The sequence below is a fragment of the Hemiscyllium ocellatum genome, chromosome 23 (assembly GCF_020745735.1).
Source record: "Hemiscyllium ocellatum isolate sHemOce1 chromosome 23, sHemOce1.pat.X.cur, whole genome shotgun sequence".
NCBI lineage: Eukaryota > Metazoa > Chordata > Chondrichthyes > Orectolobiformes > Hemiscylliidae > Hemiscyllium > Hemiscyllium ocellatum.
The window spans coordinates 40306217-40330433 of NC_083423.1; the positions used below are offsets into that span (position 1 = coordinate 40306217).

The 24217-nt window shown below is 39.2% G+C and overlaps 1 protein-coding gene across 1 annotated transcript in view; it reads right to left on the reverse strand.

The window, feature by feature from the left end:
• Positions 1-24217, reverse strand: part of ccdc87 (coiled-coil domain containing 87) — a 90027-nt gene that overhangs the window by 32300 nt on the left and 33510 nt on the right. Inside the window, exons 10-13 of the mRNA XM_060842563.1 lie at positions 23788-23904; positions 21064-21200; positions 10408-10513; positions 1527-1627 (exon numbers count right to left, since the gene is read on the reverse strand). Coding sequence (XP_060698546.1) covers positions 1527-1627; positions 10408-10513; positions 21064-21200; positions 23788-23904 — 461 coding nt within the window. The remainder of the gene's footprint in view (positions 1-1526; positions 1628-10407; positions 10514-21063; positions 21201-23787; positions 23905-24217) is intronic.

Consider the following 24217-nt stretch of genomic DNA (forward strand, 5'->3'; position numbering starts at 1 on the left):
GAGTTTGTAAGGGCGCTTCACTTTTGCAATATCCAGTGTCATCGACTGTTCCTTGATATCACATGGAGTGAATTGAACTGGCTAAAGACTGACATCAGGAGTTGGCCAAAAAGCTGCTTGCAAACCTCAGCCTCATCTTTTGCACTGATGTGCTGGGCTCTACAATTATTGAGAATTGTAATCTGTGGGACCTCATCTTCGTGTTAATTGTTTAATTGTCCATCACGTTCCTAATTTGATGAGTTCAAAATAAGCACACTTCATAATGGAGAGTATCCTTAATGTGAAGACCACATGTTGCCTCCACAAGAATTGTGCAGTGGTAAATCCTACTAATATTGTCATGGACAGATGCAAATATAACAGATACATTAGTGAGGACAAGGCCAAGTAGGCTTTTCCCTCACCACCTATCGCAGATCCAGTCTACCAACCCATGTTCTTAGTGACGTGTCCAGCTTTGTCAGCAGTATGGTGATGAGGCACTCTAGGCTATTGACAGTGAAGTCCCCCACCCAGAGTCCCCCACCATTCCTCAGCTCCCTCAACATTGCTTCTATTGGTGTTCAACATGAAGGAGATTGATTTGTCAACAGAATGTGAAGGAATGGGTGGTAGATGGTAATCAACAGATTTCTTTGTCCACATTTAACTTGATGCCATTAGATAGTATGGTATCAATGGCAATTCCCTTCTGTCCATATATCACTGTGCCCCCATCTCTGAAGGATTTATCCTGCCAGTATGACACAGGAATGGCGATGGTGTATCTGCAGCATGCTCTATAATATATACTTCTGTGTGTCTGATTATGTCAAGCTGTTGCCTCACTGGTCTGTTTGACAGTTTTCTCAAACTGGCACAAGCCTCTACATGTTAGTAAGGAGAACTTAACAGGTTTAACATGGCTGGATTTGTTCATGTCATTTCCAGTGCAGTGGGGAGAAATGTTCCATTTCTTCTCTTACACATAATGGGTTATATACAATTATTGTTTATTTAGAGATCCACATTGCTGTGGGTCTGGAGTCACATGTAGCCATAGCAGCGATGATGGACCATGTAAGACCTCTGTCCCTAAATGGTATTAGTGATGCAGATGGGATCCTGCAGCCATCAGCATGATTTTGTAGTCACCATTCCAGATTTATAAATTGAATTCAAATTTCACCATCTGCCATAGCCTCACAGGTTTTGCCTCAGCCTCTGTATTATTAGTTCAGTGGCATGGCCCCAATGCCATGACCTCACTTTGTGACATTATTTTCAAAATTACAGCTGCTGCACATTATGTAATAACACAAACTCATGTCAGGTTTAAAGTGATGTTGGGAAAGGGATAATCTGTTCAAAAGAGATTGCTACATATTTAGGTTTGTTTCTTCAAGTTCAAAGCTGTGTATCGCTGTTTTGTTTTTGACTGTAAAATCTAGCCTGGTTTGATTAGTATTTATAAACAATGATAGTTAATTCTAATTTAAAATATTCTACATCTATGAAACAAATTCCAAACAGAAGCTATTTACTGTTTCAATTCTGTTTCTTGAGCAATAAGTAATTTTATTGCCTCATCTCCTTCATCCTCACTGTCATATAAATGAAAGGCAACTCTTAAGTAGTCTGTGCCCTGCAGAAACAAAAGATAAGATTAATTCTATTATATTCTAACTGTTGACATACATTTCATTATTTTGTTTCCTTTCTTAGGTGACGAAATGGTTCTGATGGAGACTAGAGAATAGTCATTATCGAAAATTTGTACAGCTCCAAGAATGTAAACATGTAGAATTGACATAAATCCATTTTGACTGTATTAATTTAAGTAGAGTCAAAATTGCATAAAAATCTAATCACTCCCCTTATTATGCTTTAGAAATTTTCAGTACTGTTATTAGACATGAAGTAGAAAGATTTTTAGAAGTACATCACTGATAATCTATAATGAAATCAGACGTCACACCAGGTGATGAAGGAGCAGTGCTCTAAAAGCTTGTAATTACAAATAAATCTGTCAGACTTTAACTGGGTGTTGTGTGACTTCTGACTTTGTCTACCCCAGTCCAACACTGGCACCTCCACATCAGGTTTATAATGAATGTCAACAAGATTGCATGTATTGCACAAATAATTTTTCATTAGAATGAGCCATGAGTTGTACACTTATAAAAAGGCAATCAAATTTATTTTGAATATAACAGCTATTGTGCAGTACTGAGTGGAGCACAATGGAGTACAGTACTGGTTGTTCTGCTATAACGTGCATTTTGTTAACATGAATTCACTCTAAGACGATTTACAAATTGGGGACGCTGTTTCTAAATCACAACCTTTTAAAACATGTGTTGGCTGTAATGCGATTACATCGCCAACACTTTACGTGCTGTTTCTAAAGCGCCATTTTTTTATAATGCGGAGTTCCATAAGAACGCAACCATCACGTTATAGAAGAACTGACTGTACAGAATTACTGAGGACATCAAGTTCCCTTCCAAGCCACATATCACCCTGACTTTAGCCTGAAATGCTGTTTCTTAACTGACACGGGGTTAAAATCCCTTCCTAAAGGTCATGTAGATATTTCAAAACCCAAGGACTGCAGTAATTCAAAAAGGAAAATCATCACCAGCTTCTACAGGGCAATTGGAGATGGACAATAAATGCTGGCTCAACCAGCGACACCTACATGGCATGAAAGGATTTTCACAAGTTGAGTGAGTGCTGCACTGTGGAAGATGTCGAAAGAAAGATGTCCCATAAAATTCAATATGATCCAAAAATGGGTGGGGCGCTCATAATGTGCAACTGAGCTGTGTTCATTGCTTCTGATGCAGGTAGAAAGCAAACTGCACTGTCTGCTTATTCACACGATTATAGTAAGCAGGCAGTATGAAACAACCTGTAGAGTGGCTGCATGTCCGAGAAGGGGGCTCAAAATCATGAGCAGTTAGCACAAGTTTAATCTAACCTGTACTACTTCAAACCAGTCTACACGACCTAAAGAGAAGATATATTTTAATTGGAGCTAGCGCTGGGACTCGAAAATGTAGCACTGATAAAGCACAGCAGGTCTGGCAACATTTGAGGAGCAGGCGAATGTTCCTGATGAAGGCCTTATGCCCAAAACATTGATTCTCCTACTCCTCGGATGCTGCCTGACCTGCCCTGCTTTTCCAGCGGCACACTTTTTGGTTCTGATCTCCAGGTTCTCCTTTCTCACTTTCTCCTAGTGCTGGGAGTGGCTGGCAAAGAAAATCTGTTGTGCAAGAAATATGTCAAAGATGCAACAGGGGAGGGAACAATTCCAAGGTACAGGGGAGATGGTGGAGGATCTTGGGATTTGAATTCAAATCCCACCACAGTAGGTGCAGTTTAAAATTCGATTCATACATTAGTACTGCTGACCAGGGACAAATCTTACAGCTCTGAATAATGTAGGAACTAACAAAAAGGTTTGCCAAGAAATTAGAATCATGGGAAATTAGAATCGTGAGAGATTAGCATCATGAGAGATTAGAGTGAGGAATTTCCCGACATTTAAAGCAGAAAGTCACATTTTCCAACCAAAATGAGATCCTTGCTCATGAGACGCAAGAGGCCTAATTACATGAACTAACATCTCATTATTAGTTAATCTTGCCTCTTTTAGAGTCATAGAGTCGTGGAGTTGTACAGCACGGAAACAGGCCCATCGATCCAACTCAGCTATGCTGACCAGATATCCTAAATTAATCTAGTTCCATTTGCCAGCTTTTGGCTCAAATCCCTCTAAACCCATCCTATTCATATCCCCATCCAGATGCCTTTTACATGCTGTAACTGTTCCAGTCTCCACTACTTCTTCTGGCAGCTCATTCCATTGGTGCACCATCCTGTGTGTGAAAAGGTTGCCCATTAGGTCCCTTTTAAATCTTTCCCCTCTCACCTTAAATCTATGCTCTCTAGTTTTGGATTCCTCACCCTGGGGAAACACCTTAGCTATACACCCTATCCATGCCCCTCATGATTTAAAAAACCTCTATAAGGTCACCTTCAGCCTCCAATGCTCTAGGGAAAATAGCCCCAACCTTTTCAGCCTGTCCCCATAGCTCAAACACACAAAACTTGGCAACACCCTTGAAATCTTTTCTGAACTTTCGGGTATCACAACATCCTTCCGAAGGCCGGGAGACCAGAATTGAACGCAGTATTCCAAAACTGGCCAAACCAATGTCCTGTACAGCCGCAACATGACCTCGCAACTCCTATAATCAATGCACTGACCAATAAAGACAAGCATACCAAATGCCTTCTTCACTATCCTGTCTACTTGGGTTTCCACATTCAAGGAACTATGAACCTGCACTCCAAGGTCTCTTTGTTCAGCAAATCTCCCCAGGGCCTTACCATTAAGTGTATAAAGCAAAAGTGAGGACTACAGATGCTAGAGATTAGAGTCAAGATTAGAGTGGTGCTGGAAAAGCACAGCAGGTCAGGCAGCACCCGAAGACAGGAAAATCGACATTTCAGGCAGACGCTCTTCCTGATGTTGCCTGACCTTCTGTGAGTTTCCATCACCACTCCAATCTTGACATTAAGTATATAAGTCCTGTCTTAATTTGCCTTTCCAAAATGCAGCAACACACATTTATGTAAATTAAACTCCGCCTGCTAAGCCTTGATGAAATTGGCCCATCAGATCAAGGTCCCATAATACTCTGAGGTAATCTTCTTGGCTGTCCATTACACCTCCAATCTTGGTATTATCTGAAAACTTAGTAACCATACCTCCCATGTTCACATACAAGTCATTTACATAAATGACAAAAAGCAGTGGACTCAGCACCAAGCCTTGTGGCACATCGCTGATCACAGGCCTTCAGTCTGAAAACTTTTACCACCACCCTCTGTCTTCTACCTTTGAGCTAGTTCTGTATCCAATTTGCAAGTTCTCCCTGTATTTCATGAGCCCTAACCTTACTAACATATTGATTTACAGGTTCTGATATTTCCCACCTGGCAAAGGAAAACTGGACGCCAGCAATTCCTGAAATGAAAGTCAGAGTGATTAAGTGTCAACTCCAGCTCACCGCATGGTCTTCTGGATTTCCATCTTGGATTGCAATCAACAATACTTCAGGGCATGCAACCCATGCTGCACCTTACACAGACTCTGGCATCCACATGTACTTGCCTTACCACAATGTGGCAAGCAGATCTCTGATCCATTTGCAAGATGGATCTGCATTTCAATGCTGCATTTTGGAGCGCATGGCAACTATTATGCCATTAGGACACTTTGTACACAAGGGCAGAAACCCATCTATGATTGGACCAGGTAGCATGTCAGGGTTCCTCACTTACTCTCTCAGCATTCAATAATTTTGCTCTTTGTGAATGTGCACAATATCCCAGACTTGCCTTGCCTTTTCGTGCTTTATCACCTCAGCCAGAACTTAAAGATTCACTATTTCTGTCTTGCCTTGCGGTTTAAGTCAGGCAACTTATCATGGTTAGTCAAAGGGAATAACATGCTGCTATATACAGCAATGTGCTGTGTCAATCTCATAATGGTGTCATGTGCCAGCACTGCACATAGCAAACGTATTGCATGTGCATCAACCAAATGGCTGGATCATAAAATCTAAGATAAACAGTCCTTCAAACAGTAAGTCAAGGGTTTCATCCACAATCTGTTCATGGGCGTGGATAGTCAGCTGGCCACTTGTGGCGGTCAGCTTCAGGGGTCTGTATCACTACAGTCCAGCGAGTGCACCTCAATGAATCCTACAGATCTGGTTTAAACAGTCTGGGGAGTTCAGCACAGGCCAGTCAGAGATCTGTCAGTTATCATTTGAGGCTGTCTGTGCAAGTCAGTAAAGTGAGCAAGCACTGGGGGTCTGTCCAACAAAAGTCAAGGGAAGTTATTAGGGCCACTGCTGAGATAGAGAAGTGGGGAAACTGAATTCTGTGGATTGGAAGCAGCATCCCAAGATACAAATGGGACAATAATTGTGAAGATTTAAACTGGATTCCACATATGAGAGTGAGCTATGGGAGAGATGATTAGCATTATGGTTGCTCTGATTAAACTGTAGGGCTGGAACTCAGGGGGTAATGTTCAGAGCTGGAGCTAAGTCAAAGTGGTAACTAGCAGAGATTCAGTACTGATGGACTCAACAGGGCGAACGAGAAACAAAGGAGATTTGGCGTGGGGGTCTGTGATTACTGATATGAACCCATGACTCACTGTGTCAAGTTCAGCCTACATTGCTTTCCTTATTCATGCAAATGTGAATATGCAGTACACATAGAAAATGGCTACAATAACATGCAGTGGCGTCAGTCTTTTGAAAAATCTGTCTAAGCATTTACTTCTTGTAAATGATGAAGCCCTTCAAAAGTTAATTGCATTAATTAAGCACTTTCACCATAGTTGACGTCATCTGCAGTCAGAGCATTCTGCATTTGAAAAGGTTCAAGTCCTATCCGCTCCAGAAATCACAGAGTCATAGAGATGTGCAGCATGGAAACAGACCCCGGTCCAACTCGTCCATGCCGACCAGGTATCCCAACCCTATCTAGTCCCACCTGCCAGCACCCACCTTCCTATTCATATACACATCCAAATGCCTCTTAAATGTTGCAATTGTACCAGCCTCCACCTCTTCCTCTGGCAGCTCATTCCATACACACACCACCCTCTGCTTGAAAAAGTTGCCCCTTAGGTCTCTTTTGTATCTTTCCCCTCTCACCCTAAACCTATACCCTTTCGTTCTGGACTCCCCAACCCCAGGGAAAAGACTTTGCCTATTTACCCTATCCATGCCACTCATAATTTTGTAAACCTCTATAAGGTCACCCCTCAGCCTCCAACGCTTCAGGGAAAACAGCCCCAGCCTGTTCAGCCTCTCCCTATAGTTCAAATCCTCCAACCCTGGCAACATCCTTGTCAATCTTTTCTGAACCCTTTCAAGTTTCACAACATCTTTCTGATAGGACGGAGACCAGAATTGCACGCAATATTCCAACTCTGGCTTAACCAATGTCCTGTACAGCCACAACATGACATCCCATCTCCTGTACTCAATACTCTGACCAATAAAGGAAAGCATACCAAACGCCTTCTTCACTAACCTATCTACCTGCGACTCCACTTTCAAGGAGCTATGAACCTGCACTCCAAAGTCTCTTTGTTCAGCAACACTCCCTAGGACCTTACCATTAAGTGTATAAGTCCTGCTAAGAATTGCTTTCCCAAAATGCAGCACCTCGCATATTTCCAAATTGAACTCCATTTGTCACTTCTCAGCCCATTGGCCCATCTGGTCCAGATCCTGTTGTAATCTGAGGTAACCCTCTGCGCTGTCCACTACACCTCCAATTTTGGTGTCATCTGCAAACTTACTAACTGTACCTCTTATGCTCGCATCCAAATCACTTATGTAAATGACAAAATGTAGAGGACCCAGCACCGATCCTTGTGGCAATCCACTGGTCACAGGCCTCCAGTTTGAAAAACAACCCTCCACCACCACCCTGTCTTCTACCTTTGAGCCTGTTCTGTATCTAAATGGCTAGTTCTCCTTGTATTCCATGAGATCTAACCTTATTAATCAGTCTCCCATAGGGAACCTTGTCGAATGCCTTACTGAAGTCCATATAGATCACATCTACCGCTCTGCCCTCATCAATCCTCTTTGTTACTTCTTCAAAAAACTTAAACATTAACATGTATCTTAGTTTTGTTGTCACTTCATTGCTTAATTCTACAGGAAGCTGTTTCTCATTCTGCTCCCCAGCCTTAGCCTTGAATTTGTACAGAAGTTCCTGTTCTGATGACAATTTTGAGAAGAATTTGGCTAAATAGTTAATGTGCTAATGGTTCATGCATCTCTTGCACTGCTTTCACATATTTTGGTTGTCACATCTGCCACAGCATTCAGATTGTTAAGAACTGGGTGAAGCCCTTTTTGTATCAGTTGTGTTGTGCCTGCCACACAGTGTGTTAACACATATCTGCAAGTAGACTCTCAATAATAGTCCCGAGGGTTTCGGATAAGGATTGTCTACCTGCATTAATTGTGGTAAATAAATAAATATTATCATTTTTTACTATTATTGAGAGTCTACTTGCAGATATGTGAAAGCAGTGCAAGAGATGCATGAACCATTAGTGCATGAACTATTTTGCCAAGTTCTTCTCAAAATTGTCATCAGAACATGAACTTCTGTACAAGTTCAAGGCTAAAGCTGGGGAGCAGAATGAGAAACAGCTTCCTCTAAAATCAAGCAATGAAGTGACAACAAAACTAAGGTACATGTCAATGTTTAAGTCACGTTGTTGGGTGATACCAGAGACCAGATATGGAGAAGCCCTAATACAGGAAAGACAACTAATTGTATCTTCAACCAGGGCATTAACACACACTCAGGTTTAGATTAGATTAGATTAGATTAGATTAGACTAGACTTACAGTGTGGAAACAGGCCCTTCAGCCCAACAAGTCCACACCGACCCGCCGAAGCGCAACCCACCCATACCCCTACATTTACCCCTTACCTAACACTACAGGCAATTTAGCATGGCCAATTCACCTGATCCGCACATCTTTGGACTGTGGGAGGAAACCGGAGCACCCGGAGGAAACCCACGCAGACACGGGGAGAACGTGCAAACTCCACACAGTCAGTCGCCTGAGTCGGGAATTGAACCCGGATCTCAGGTGCTGTGAGGCAGCAGTGCTAACCACTGTGCCACCGTGCCGCCCACTTGCTTGGTTATGGTCTTTAATTGTGAACATTTTAATCAATATCTATTTAGGAGAGACAAAATGACAGTGGAGTCTGAACACTTCAAAGTACCTTCCTCCACTTTTATCTGCTGCAAAGTTTATGCAAAGAATGTTACTTTGTTTGCAGAGATACAATCTGGATATGAAATACAAACAAGGAATGTAGATATACATTTCAACATGCAGTTGAGAACAGCGCTCCCTATGAAGACATCTGAGGATGCTAAGACAGCGTATGAAATATTCCACATTCAGCAAGAAACAAAAGGTTGAAATGCTCTAGATGTCATTAATGCAGCAGACATAATGAATTTAACAGAAAAAGTTATTGCTTAAATCAAGCAAATTATATAACTTCCCAGGAAACAATGCAGAAAGGATGTCCTCAAAGCATGAAGAGCACTTCTGTTACTATAAGTGAGCGTTGGGCATACACAAGTTGGTAATAGAGTCATTATCCTGAAAAAGGTGATAAAAAAGATGCTGATACTTATCCATGTAAGCCATCATGGAAATGAGTTTAATCGCAGAAAGGCAAGAGAAGTGTTCTACTAATACGTAATATTTTGCTATTTATACCTACTTCTTAATAGTCTTCACTTCATAGTGAAAAATTAATTCACACAAAAACGTTGAGCATTACTGTAAAGCTTTGAATTGGCAAAGACCTTACGTGGTATAACTCAGCTGCTTCAGCCTGAACTGATTTTAAAGAAAAGTGGAATCTTACTTTGCTTCATTCCAATGTCAGATGAAAATTCATCTCCAAACTCAATAGATTTACCCTAACCCACATCATTGTTCCAATGAAGGACCTTAGATCTAAATACAAGCTTGCACATAAAATCAGGATTAAAAATTAGAAACTATGAAATTAAATATTTACCATATTTAAACATATTTTAATTTAATAAATGGTAATATTAAAATATTAAGGTTAAGTAAGTGAATTTGGACATTAAATCTGGAAAAAGTATTTCTATTTTCCTTTGTTTATAATATATGCATTGACTTGGTTGAAATAAATCTTTGTTTATCCAAAGTGTTTGAGGAAAATGAAATAATTTGGATGAAAGAATAGTCTGTTATATGCAGGAGCAAACACATTGCAAAAGGACCAAAGTCAGAGATCGAAAGATAGCAATACAGCCAATATTTTCCAATTAGTGCTTACATCCAATGAGGCTCTCGATCGAGCATGTAGCTCTATAGGGTTTATTCTCTAAAGTATTGTGGCAGTGAAGTAAAAATAGAATACATATTAAAACATTGGTCAAAAATTGAATTTCATCACACTTGGGATTGGTTAGAGCTGCCATTAGTCCTTAATTAATGTTTACTGACATAGTTAAAGAAAAGAGATTTATCAGGGTCATCAGAACACTGAGAGAAGTCACAGAAAGAGAACAATCCTACTCTTTCAGTTATCTCACGTACTTAGCTGTATTTCTGGCACAAACAAAGCATTGTGAACTGCCTTGTTTGCTTTCTTTTCATGTAATGAATAAATCACAAATAAAAGATCAGGCTATTTTCTATTTAATTCTGTAGTAATGGATTCTTACAAAAAGGAGTATATTCACTTAGAGCTGTCAAAAGATCATAATGAAGCAGAGTCAATAATTCAATAACATACCTGTATAGAAATGTAATTTAGATAATCTGACACTGAAACAGCATTTCTGGATTCATTCATAAATTTAGACGCAGCACTTTCAGCTTCCTGCTTTATTACTAAATACCTGTAATGCATTCAAAGAGATGATATAAGTAAACATGTCAAGTGCTTGACTCTCCTCAAATGTTAATTCAAAGTGGTTGCAACTCTTCATTTTTGTTACTTATACTACAGTTTTAGATCATTGAATTGTCCGGAAATACATGCAGCATCTTAGATACATTCACAGTAATACTTATTTTAGGTAAGATCCCAAGCACTTGATGCACTGACTGAAACTTTAGAATGCAACACATAGTAATTTCAGACTTAGAAGTAACGAGAGAGACAGCTTGTACTAATTCAAATGGGCCCAAAAACCACAGTTTTTTTCTGTTATTTCAAGTAGAATTTGAACATCATTTGTTCTGAATGGCACATGTTGAACATGTGTGTCAGTTATGGGTGCAAAAGGGTTGTTCCATCCATGGGAGTTAATGATCATAGCCAGATCCTATATGTTGAATAATTTTACTTAGCAAAGGTACACTATCATAGTGTTCCAGGGAGTAGGAAGCCCCAAATAATTAAATAGGAATCTTAATAGGAACCATCCTACAGTCTGTTGTTTGACACACTTTCTGTTCATTGTGTTAGTAGTCCCACCTTTCCATGCCCTCCACAACTATATTTTTACTGATAGTGCCTTAAATCTATCAAACAACTTGTGACAATCACAAGCCTACCCTCAGATACCTGAGCCAGAAATCTCTGCAGAGCTATCCTAGTTTGCTAAAGTAGCTTCAATGGAAGGGCAGCAGAAACACCATCTGCATGAAACATGGAATGCAGCCTCAGGATAAGGGAATATTATTCAGGACTGAGATAGGGAGAAATCATTCAGAGAGGTTGTGAATCTTTGGAATTCAGTACTAAAGTAGATTGTAGATGTTCATCATTGGGTACATTCAAGACTAGGATTAATGGAGGTTGGATCTTTTGGAAATTCAAGGCACACAGTGAACAAGTGAAGTTGAGACTGAAAGTGGATTTCAACCATGATTGTAATCAATGGTAGATCTGGCTCACAAAGTTGAGTGCTCTATTCCTGCTCCTATCTCCAATGCTTGAAGATGCTGCAGACCTCTTGTAACAGCAGCAATTTTCAACAGAGAAACTGTCACATTCCCTATCACAAGAGGCCTGGAACTCACACAGTTTGTGCAATCATCTTTTTCTGAAAAACAGATAAGTGTCAGCAAACTAAGCAGGCAAATTCTCTTCATACAATATCCTAATTTCAGTGTTTTGATCTGTCAGAAAATCTGGGTTTTAGAATCATGAAAATTATAGTACATTATACCTGTACCCCTACTAGTTCTTCAACTGTAGATGTTCCCAATCCCATTTCCAACTATGTTATATTCTGTCTACTTAAATACATCATCAGGTATCTTTTGAATTATGGTATATATCATTTGCTTCAATGGTCAGGTGGGATAAATAATTTCAAAGTGTGCTATGCTTCTGATGACGATTATCAACCTAGCCACCCTCATCTCCACAGCTTTGTTCCTGTGGTGATTATCTTCAGTCTATTACACTCATTACGGAGTACTTAATGACATGAAAATTTGACTTCCAAAGCCCTCCACCACCTACTATTCCTTTCCTGTCCCCTGTCCTCCCTCACCCACCAACCCCAACAGTTCAGAGCTCTGCCAGTGGTGCATTAGGATGAAGGTTCAGTAAGCATCGTTGTATTTCAGTTGACCGGTGTGTGAGCTCTCATTTAAGACCCAGTCAAGTCAGCCCAAATATTCTGCATAACCAGGAATATGATGATTCATCTTCAGAATGTTACAGTGAGAATTGCTCTTCTACCTAGAATCCTGCAACATCAAACAGTATATGAGGACCAGCACTTTCCCATAGATAAATGGAAAAAGCTCCACTGGCCTGGACTACAGTGCTAGCTCAGATGAACAGCCAGCCAACCTCAGTGAACGGCTTCAACCTGGTCAAACAGATCACGATAATATAGATTGGCAAAGAAACCAGGTTAAATACCCTGGAAAAGCAACCACTGATATCAGATGGAATTGGGATATGAGGGATTATGGAAATAAGGAGGGTGGTTGTGGGAAGCTTCAGTGGCAGTGAATCTGCTTTGTTTTCCTGTAGCTATAGCAGGCGTGGCTTGAACAATGGCTTCAGCATCAGTGAAGGCAGCGTGTTAATTGGAAATTTAAACAGTCCCTGGGACTGGGACCCAGTAATCAGGGGTTGAGACAGTATCCTGGCTATAGCAGGAGCTGTAGCAGCAACGTCTTGATAGATGACTTCAGAGTCGTAAACTTGATGGGTCTTTTCCATTCTCCTGGCGGCAATGCGGTGGCATTGGCTACGTTAGTGGTGGCATAGTGGGTCCTGTCCGAGATCCTTATGGCATCGGCAGCCGGCTGTTTCAGCAGTGGCAGAAACATTGTTTTAACATTTTATAATTTCTGTATCTAAAATGGCACCGGAATATGGTGACCTTTACATTTTTCCCTGTTTTATCAAAATAAAGTGACATAAAATTCCTATAAATATACTATACTCATTACTGTAAATGATTTGTGCAAATACGTAACAATTACAATTATACAAAAAATGATCAAATTTTACATTCAGTTTGAGGAAGAGAGGAGTGGGGCCATGACTAGTATTTTAACTTCATTAAGGACAATTACGAGGGCATTAAAGCAGAGCTAACTAAAGTAAACTGGCAAATTAGCTATAGGGGCAAGTCAGGAGAAATGCAGTGGCTGACATTTTAAAGAGTTATTTCAACATACATGAGATATTGGAGAAGATTTGTAGCTCAGGTTGTCAGCTTGCTCGCTGAACTTCTGGGCTTGTTGTCAGATGATTCGTCATCATGCTAGGTAACATCATCAGGGAGCATTGGTGTACTGTCCCATTTGCTATTTATGCGTCTCGGTTTGTTGTGGTAGGTGATGTCATTTCCGGTTCTGTTTCTGAGAGGTTGGTAAACAGATTCCAAATCTATATGTTTGTTAATGGAGTTTCAGTTTTAATCCCAGGCTTCTAGAAATTCCCGCGCATGTCTTTGTTTAGTCTGTTCCAGGATGGACGTATTGTCCCAGTCAAACTGATGTTCCTCTTTGTCTGTGTGTAAGGACACAAGTGATAGTTGGTCATGTCTTTTGGTTACTAATATCAGGACTTCTAGCAGAAGTTGCTATGCAAAGGTTAGATTGAACGGGCCTTCCCACGATTCAGCCCAAGCTTTGGGTCTGCTATGCGGATGACACCTTTGTCGTCAAGAAATGCAACAGATTAGAAGAAACCCACAAGTATGTAAACTATTTCTTTATGAATATAAAGTTCACCAAAGATGAAGAGAATAATAACAGATTCCCCTTTCTCAACGTTACAGTAGAACGAAAAGCCAATGGAGAACTGCAGACCAGCATTTACACACACTGACCAGATACCCAAATAAAAGAACAACCATTGCAACACCCACAAATGGAAAAATTATTTAAATGAGCCACAGCATATTGCAGCACCCAGGAACTACGAGAAGCTGAGAAAAAGCATCTACACAACGTATTCAATAATACCGGTTACCTGATAAGCACAATCTGCCAATTCCTACACAACAGACCTAAACAGGAAGACACAACACATCCAGAGAGTCTGGCCACCCAACCATACATCAAAGACATTTCAGAGATGATAACCAGACAACTCCTGCCCCGAGGTATCATGGTGGCCCACAAACCTACCATCACACTGAAACAGCTACTGATGAATTTAAAGGACCCCACACCCACAGCCAGCTGTGATGATGCTTCTCCTTTAACAAGGTTGTGTTGTCCTTGTTTTTTTTTATCAGAGAGGTCATAAACATAGAGATTCCAGGGGATCTAGGTTTGAAGAATTTTAGGGCCAATTTGATTCTAGCTAACAAATACTGCATCAGGGAAAAGGCTTTCAAGTTTTTTAAAAACTTGTACAACGAAAGGGGAATGGCCAGTTCTCCCAGCTCAGTTTCTCTCTGGTTTGGTTTAGTTTTAGCAAGCCATCAGTTGTGAAGCTGCTGGACCCAAAGAAGCAATCCATGCTGATCCTCTCTCTGTCTGACATCTCTCCTGTAAGACCATGTGTTGGACTTTTCCCTTTTTTGCCAAGGGGTGTTTACAGGGGTTGTTGCAAGTATTTGGAACAGCATCATTAAGTTGGGATAATCTGTTGGGTTTTTGGATAGGTTAAGCTATTCTGTATTCTGTTTTCTTTTGTTTGTGTTTCATTTGGTAATCTTGTAAATAAATTCAGTTTTGTTTAAAACTAAGTGGTTGAGCCAGGTGCATCACTCCTGGAATATCCACACTGAACCTGCTTAAAACAAATAGCAAAGTTAGGGTATAAAATACTTTCTTTGAGAACATCTGGTCTGGTCCATAACACAGCAGAATGAATGTTATACACAAAATACCCTGTAAGGACTGCAACAAACGTTACATTGGACAAACAGGCTGGAAACTAGCCACCAGCATACATGAGTACCAACTGGCCACCAAAAGACGTGACCAACTATCACTTGGTATCCATACACACAGATAAAGAGGGACACTAGTTCGACTGGGACAACACACGCATCGTAGGACAGACTAAATAAAAGATATGCACAGGAATTCCTAGAGGTCAGACATTCAAACCAGAACGCCATTAACAAACATATAGATTTGGAACCCATTTACCAACCTCTCGGAAACAGAACCAGAAATGATATCACCTACCACAACAAACCAAGACACATAAATAGCAAGTGAAGCAGAACACCAATGCTTCACTGGAGGCTCACAGATGATGTTACCTAGCATTGTGATGAAAGATCTGAGAACAAACTCACCAGCTCAGCAAGCAAACATACAACCTGACTCAATATACATGGAATAGTGACATTCCAAAAAGATAAAGAAGTTTCAAGCAAGGACACATCATGTGTGGTTAACTTAAAAGGTTAAAACTACTTTTAACCTTAAAGAAAAAGAATATAGTTACACTAAAGTGGATGGGAGGTCAGAAGCCCCACAAACCTGCAAACGAGGAATAAACAATGATCCATCAGGTAGTGGTGCCACTGACGTACTGTAGGGAAATAAGGCAGTTAACACGCAAAATTCCAATCACTAAATCCCTAGCTTGCATCTGCCAGTACTTCTACTGGCCAAAGCTCCATATGGATGAAGTAAAAATTTGAAGAACTTTACACACATGCCAGGTAAACCCCAACCCATATTAAAGCCTTGAACCAATGACTCCCATATCACACTGCTATGAATATCCGCATGATTGGGACAAAGGCTTTCTCCTACTCACCATCAGGAATCCCAATAGTTCCACAGGTTTTGTTCAATCTGAATCAGTTAATGGGCCCCACGTACAAGGGTCTCTGAAACTATTCAACAAGAGATTTTTAGAAGAGAAGGAGGAAGTCTCCATGTTAGACTGTGTAGTGGAGTTCTCAAAGTGACTCTTGTGAGCCTGTGAAATGGCTCAAAACACGAAAAACTTCCAAATAGTAATTGAAACAAAAAACAGACAAACATGCTAGGATCTGAACCTTTCAACCAGGAATTCATGTGGCTAATGCTCCTACTAACACCAGGTTCAGTGGCCCATACAAAGTAGCCAAGAAGCTTGGGAAGTGAATTAACTCACCAAAATCAAAATTGAGGAAAAAAGCAAAAAAAGCAAAAGCTAAAACAATACCTTTGCTGAAAAGGACACAAGCAGATAATCGACCTAGAAGACAAGGGTAACAGCAGGAATAAATTAGAAGGAAATGTGAGTGAGGGTCTCACAAATATAAAAGCATTAGTAAACTTAGACTTCTTATTCACCCAAGTAGGTGTAGAATGGAAGTTTAACAGGGCTGTTCACTGCCCTCAAGAATTTTTACAGAGACAGGGCAGACTGCACTATCCCAACTCTACCCAATGTGGGTGTGGGAGAGGTCTCTCCAATAAGGCAACATCCCTATCATAGACCAAGAAAACCTGACCCAAATAACATATCAAGGGCACATAGTCAGTCAAGGAGGAGTACTGTCTAGTGCTGCAAAAGTTGGAAGCAGTACAGTTTCCCATTCCCTTATGAAAACGGGAAATCGTGTGTTTCTTGGGGGCGTGTCAGTTTTACCAAAGGTTTGCCCCATTGCGCTGCTGACAAATCTATTATAGAAAAGCAGCAAGGATAGTATGGACTGAGAAATGTCAAACTGCTTTTGCAAAACTGAAGACCACATTCACACGTGAGCCTTGGCTTGCAGCTCCAACCTTTAAACAAGCATTGAAAGTAACCATTGACGCTTGCAACATTGATGAATGTTCCCCTTCAGGAAGATGTATCTTCAAAAGAAAGACCATTCTGGAACTATTCCATTGTTGACAAGGAAACTGTAGACTTATTACTAGCTCTGAAACACTTCAAGATAACATTCCAAGTGGGTAGCGAGAGAACAAAGCCTATAATGACCATAGCTTTTGTGGAAAGATTTCAAGACCTAGAAGGCCAAGTTAATCTTGTTTTATTAATTTTTAATTCTTTCCTTCAACAATGTCACCTGAAAATTAACAACATTATAATGAAATCAAATCTGATTGCAGACAACTTATCCAGAATCTAGAGACCCAGTTGGAACTGAAGAGGAATTGACCAAGGTTAAGAGAATGAATGTGTGTTTGAAAGTTTGTTTATTGTTTTATATATTCATCTCTTTTTCACTCTTTGTAATTAAATGGAAATTAATCTCATTTAATTTTTCTGGTACGAAAAGTGAGTCGATAATAAGTCATAATCTCTAAATATGATGGATATTTTAGTCCCTAATTCTAAAATGTGTTTTTTTTAAAAACAGGACTACTACACAAATTAGATTTAGATTTATTGTAACGTATATAAAAGTACAGTGAAAAGCACTTTTTTGTGCACTATACATAAAATGTCACAATGCTCTGGCCTCATCTTGAAGCATTGAATATAATGCAAGATTTTACAGCAGTGGAGTTCATTTTATTCTCTTCTTCTTGATAATCATAGGTGCAAAAGAAAATTCTGTGTGGGACATATGGGAAACACCAACTCAAGAAACTCAAAGAAAACTTTAAATAGATTGGACAGTGAACTCTTATGACCACAAAGGTAACAAGGGACTGATGAACCTGTACTCAATAGCAAGTCACCCCCTGCAGGTTATGCCCTAAACAGGAGTTATGTTTTGATTTTTGCCTTAAAGAATACATAAGGAGTGGGATTAAGAAGCCAGTTCCCACTCTACAGAAGTGTGCTAGTGGACCTGAAAATTCACACACGTACCAGTCTATGTTCAAGCATTAGCATGCTGTGAAACTCACAATTGAATCATACTCCTAGTCAGCTCTGTAGTATAGGTAAAGACCCTGACCCTTTAGTATAGCTAAAGGTCAGCTAGCCAGCAGGACAACAAAAGGAAGACTTTCTCACTCTAAGTGCTGCAAACTATTTAAGAACGGAATCTGGGCAAAGGAACGTCAGACAGCCAACAAAACCAAGAAACCAGCTATTCAACTCCCAATGTCAACACTGCTAGTAACCTCCACTGCTACAGTTCCCAATAGCCAACTGTCTGATCCTTGTGGACATTTCAGAGACTCATTTTTAAAAAAACTTTTATTCTTTTGAACTCACCTCTTTTTCTAATGTGTGAATCTATGTAGCATTATTAATTCTCCATGCATTTAATGATTAATAAACTGATCTTTCTAATTGAGTCAAGAAAGCCAATTCAACTGGATTCTTTTAAATCATAAGTTAATTTGGGCCTGAGAGACAGGTGTCCTTGATGAAGTAACCTTGTTGCAACCGACTGAGGAGGTGAGTGAATAGAGGCACCAGTACATTCATCCTCACCCAAAAACTTAACAGTTCATGGCATCTTATCTGGAATTGTAATGAATTGGAGAACCTTGCCCAGGGTCTGATCAAAACATGCATTGGTTTCAAATTTTCCAAAATTTCTAGGTACGGGAAGGATTGCATTAGAACTGAAATTGCTGAAAGTAGCAAATATAACTTGTTTATTCAAGTTATATTGCAAGTATTAGTCTACAAAACATAGTTTAAATGGTTTCCACTGTATTTATACTTTTCTTAAATGAGGACACCAATAGTATGCACAATACTCCAGATGTAGTATTACCAGTGTTTTATATGATAGAAGCATAACTTGCTTCTATCCAGAGAAACAGAAAGCAGAAACCTACAGGACAGTTATCTGAATATTTGTCATAGGGAAAATGTTAGGAATGCTTAGAGAAGTTTAAGGTAATCAAGCAGAGTCAACATAATTTTCTGTAAGGGAAATCATGTCTAACTAATTAACTGCATGTCTTTGAGCAAGTAACATGCTGTAAATAAAGGAGAAGCAGTGGATATTGTGAACTTAGATTTCCAAAGGCATTTGGCAAAGTGCCACTTTAAAGGTGATTATGGAAATTAAAAGCTCATGCTATATGGGTAACCTATTGGAATGGATAGAAAATTGGCTAGTTGACAAGAAACAGAAAGTAGGCATAAATGGATAATTTTCTATTTGGCAAGATGTAGTGAGTGGCATGTCAGAGGAATCAATGCTGGGGTTTCCACTTACAAATTTTTAGAAATAGGTTGGACAAAGGAACAAAATTCATGGTTACTAAATTTGTTGGTGAAAGATAGGTAAGTAATTAAATTTTGAAGAAGATATATACGAAAGCTACAAAGGTCTGATCAATGGACTGTAATTTGGGATAATGTGAAATTGTTAATTTCAGCAATTAGAATGAAAAAAAATGGGCATTTTATCTCAACAGTGAGTGCATGAACATGAATCTGGGTATACAATTGCATGTTTGCAAATTACCTGTACACTAGTACAGCAAATAGTTAGGTAAGCTAATGGAATGTTTTATTTATTACTTGAGGAAATGAAAACAAAAGCAGGGAGGTTATGCTTCTGTCATACAAACACCAGTAAGACCACATCTGGGGTTCGGTGCATAGTATTAGTCTCCTTATTTAAGAAAGTATACAGTGGAAGCTGTTTAGACTATGCTTTGTAGACTTGCAATGGAAGGCTTGTCTTTGGAAGAAACTGCACTTTCTTGCATATAGTTCTGGTCTCCACACTATGTATTGCGTATAGTTATGGTCGCCACACTATCAGAAGGATGTGGATGCTTTGGAAAAGGTACAGAAAGGTTTACCAGGATGATATCTGGAATGTGGGATTTTAGGTATGAGAAAAGACTGGATTTGCTTTCACTGAAACACAGGAGATTGATGGGCAACCTGATAGAAGTTTGCAAGATTATGAATGGGATGGATAGAATGGGAAGTATGCAGCTTTTTCCCAGGGTGGATGGCTTAATTACTAGGGGATACGTGGGGGGGCAGTTGTTCCAAAGAGATGTGCGAGGCAAGATTTTCACATAAAGGGCGATGCCTGGAATGTGCTGCCAGAAGAGGTAGTGGGAGCAGACACAATAGCAGCATTCAAGAGGCACTTGAACAAATACATGGAAAGGAAGGGCTTAAAGGGATATGGAGCCTGTAAGTGAAGACAGCTTTAGAATGGAAGGGCAAAATGTGTCAGTGTAGGCTTGGAGGGCTGAAGGACCTGGTCCTGCACTGTATTGTTCTCTGCTCTTTGAAAAACATTCTAACAAGACATTTAAAAACGTTCAAGATAATCAGGTAACAAAGAAATGTTGGAGAGGCTAGACTTGGATACTTATATTTTCTGGAGTTCAGAAGAGATTAAAGTGGCTTGACTGAATTATGCTGAGAGATATTGACCAGTTGGATGTGATACGGATGTTTCTTCTTGAGGGAGGATTTAGCTCTAGGGTTACTGTCAAAAATAAGATGTCATCCATTTCAGAGAGAGATGAGAAGAAATGTTTCTGAGAAAAGGCCATGTTCTTTGAGGAAAAAAGTCTTTGAATAATTTTAAAGCAAAGATAGTTATATTCTTGACACAAAAAAACCCAGAAGAACTGTAGATGCTGGAAATATAAAAAAAATAGAAATTGTTAGAAATTCTCAGCAGGTCTGGCTACATTTATGGAGAGAAATCAGAGTTAACGTTTCAGGTCCAGTGAGGGTTCTGAAGAAGGGCCATTGGACATGAAGTGTTAACTTTGATTTCTCTTCACAGATGCCACCAGACTTACTAAGATTTTCCAGCAATTTCTGTTTTTGTTCCAGGTATATTCTTGTTAAACGAGGAGATGAAAGGTTATCGGTGCGAGGTGGGTATATGGAGAAATTAGATCAGCAATGCTCTTATTGAATGGTAGAGCAGGCTCAAGGGCTTAGTGACCTACATTTGCTCCTATTCATATGTCATATGTGTAGAAATATAGAGATAATAAATTATACTATTTCAAGCAGATTCATGGATAGCAAATTCAAATTATTTTCCTTTGAAAAAATTTCTCCTGCAGTTTCCTAACACTGCAACATTAACACATTCATAATGACTTTTCAAGCCTGTACCACTGAGTTTCAAAGCAAACTGAAATGACACCCAAACTCTACCTTTCAGTCCCAAATTTAGGTTTCAATAATTTCAGTTCAGGATTAATGGCACGCTCCTCTTTGTTCTTGGACAAAATGTAGGATGCAAAACATTTGGAAGGGTGTACATCCACCGCTGGAGAAGTTACCATTGGATCCTAAAGAACAGAATGAAAACATGTCCTGTGATAAGTACCTTCGTACATTTGGATCCATTTTGGATCCATTTTGTAATAATGATTCACTCAAGTCCTTTAACTTTGAGATTACTACCAGTGAATTTCCAAAGCATAACTCTTTCAAGGCAAACCAAATTTAGAAGTACAGATGTTCACGAAAATTGATTCCCTGCAAGATCTGCTAAATTTAAACTTTATGGCAGCTAGTATTAGTGAGCCACAACATTCTCCCATGTGGCTACTGCCATAAAATTTAAATTTAGCAGATCTTGCAGGGAATCAATTTTCGTGAACATGGCCAACATGGAAGTACACTGGCAAAAAAATCAAGGAAAACCCAAATTTCACGACCACACAGGCATGTCTTCAGAACAAATTGTGAACTACAAGTTTTGAATATACTTATTTAGCCCTCTTTCAGTTTTTTTGAGTGCACCAATTTAAAAAGAGCTAACACCTAAATGTTTTAAAAAAGATTAGATTAGATTAGATTACTTACAGTGTGGAAACAGGCCCTTCGGCCCAACAAGTCCACACCAACCCGCCGAAGCGCAACCCACCCAGACCCATTCCCCTATATTTACCCCTTCACCTTACACTATGGGCAATTTAGCATGGCCAATTCACCTAATCTGCTCATTTTTTGACTGTGGGAGGAAACCGGAGCACCCGGTTGGTTAAGATAAAGGTTGGTTTAATATACAACTATTGCTAAGTTAAAAAGTAAACAATGACAGTTATTAGCTAAAAGACAGATGCAAAGATTGAAAGTAGTGACAGATAAATATACTTATAAAGATAAGACTAAGATCTGTCTCGTCATTTCAAACTTGGCTTGGTAGAAGATTTTTCTTTGAAGTGAAAAGATTGGAGACTTGAAGTCAAAACTCTGCACATGGAATAGTTTTTGTAGTCAAATAATTTGGGAGGTTCTGCCACAGGTGGATTGAGCATACCAGGTTTTAAAATGGAACAAAGGCTCCTTTTTATGACATTGTAGGTTCCGGTGCGTGACAGCCCACTTCAGTACAATAGTGCTTTCGCTGGTTTCCCTTCCTCCACTTCCCTGTTGAGAACCCTCTCTCATAGCCAGTGTATTTCAGAATTCTTGTTGCAATTCCACCTAAAATGGTGACTCACAGCTTGTCATATCAGTACCAAAGCAAAATGGATGCTGTGTTAATTACAAATGAACCATTGCTCTACAAGGCAAAGTTAATTGTGTTGGAACTTCCTTTTAAATTTGTGTTTGGAATCTCCCAGTTCCCTGTTCTCACAGAAGTTTTGAATTTGTAAACATTTAAACATATTGTGTTGCCATGGATTAATTAAACTATATATATTTTCCTTTGTTATCAGTGTTGAGATAATATGGTTCAACAGCCTTTGAACCCTCAATGGAACCGACAGTTATGTGCTGTGCCTACATCTTGAAAGGAGACTTGAGACTTAAAACAAAGAATTGCAGATGTTGGAAATCTGAAACAAAAATACAGCAAATGTGGCAGCATCTGTGGAGAGAAAGCAGGTTCAATGTTTAAGCTCCTGTGAACATTTGGGACCCTACTGGATCCAAAACTTTGACTTTGCTTTTTCTACACAGATGCTGCCAGACCTGTTGAGTTTCTCCAGCTATTTCTGTTTTGTTTCACTTGAAACTTAATTTAAAGGGATTTTCTTTACAGGTTACAGAGTTTAAAACTCTTGTAACAGATTACTCTTAAAAATCTGCAATATCAGAATTTCACTAACATGCCACAACGTTGTTTTATAAATATGTAAAGATAAAGGGAAAACATAGCCCTTTCAAGAGAAAAGAAAAATGTGTGTACAGAAAACTTGGAATAGATCATAATGAATATTTAACATTTGTCTTCCAAACAAAATATTTTGCATGCCTGGCAAGTTTGATGGTGAACTATCAACATTCACCTCCATTAGCTCTACAAAACAAACTGCAATGTCAAGACTTAGCAAAAGGATCAAATTAACATGGAAATCCTTAAGATGCAGCTACTACCGAGTATACTACCCTGTTATGTACTGGGATTTCTACCATTGACCTCCACCCAAATGATAGCAGTCATTTCCAGAAATTCCTGTGATGTAATTTTACCTTATTCCATTCTCGTGTTGCTGTTAGAAACCCTATAAAAAGTCATACCTTATTTAATCAAGCACAACAGCTTTTAATGGCAACATAAATCATAACTATTGTTGAAATTCTAGCTCTGAACAAAATAATTTTATTCTTGTAGAGTGCTGTTAAATTTTACCATTATGATTAATTGCTAGACTTTTTTTTTGAAAAATGTATTTTCAGGATATTTTACTTCTACCTTTGCCTCTTGTCTGTGTCCTAATCTTTATTTTTCCTCTACATAACAATTTTTTAAAAATCTTTTGATTTTAGTGAAACTCATTTTCTGTTGGTTGTCAGTAAGAATGTTTTAATGTGATCAGCTACCTGGACAGCTTAATACATCACTGTAGCTCCATGCTAAGAATCCACATTAAAGGATGTTATAATTCACTGAATTCATATATGACAGTAAATATTTCCTACCCGGTCAAATAATAGATAGTCTTCTGGAATTGTATTCAAAAGCTCCTTATAAATCTCTTGGAGTTCTTCCCCATGGGACAACCCACTGTCCAGTTCTTTTACCATTTCTGAGTCAATCTTTAAGAAAATTACAAGAAATACACTTACGCACTTAATTCTAACTACTTTAACAAATAAACTCAATCAATACCAATAAGAACTTTGCACAGCCTGTTATGGTTATTGAAAAATCAGAGCATTTGCACATTTCAGGTACTGTTACTGCCATATGAAAACTATTACTTTCTCCTTAATTAACTAGATTTGAGAATTCAAAGAAAAAAAACAAAAATGACAGAGAAAGAGTTCATAGATCATAAGATGTAGAAGCAGAAATAGGCCTTTCAGCACACTTCAATGAGATCATAGTTCATCTAATGATCCTCAACTT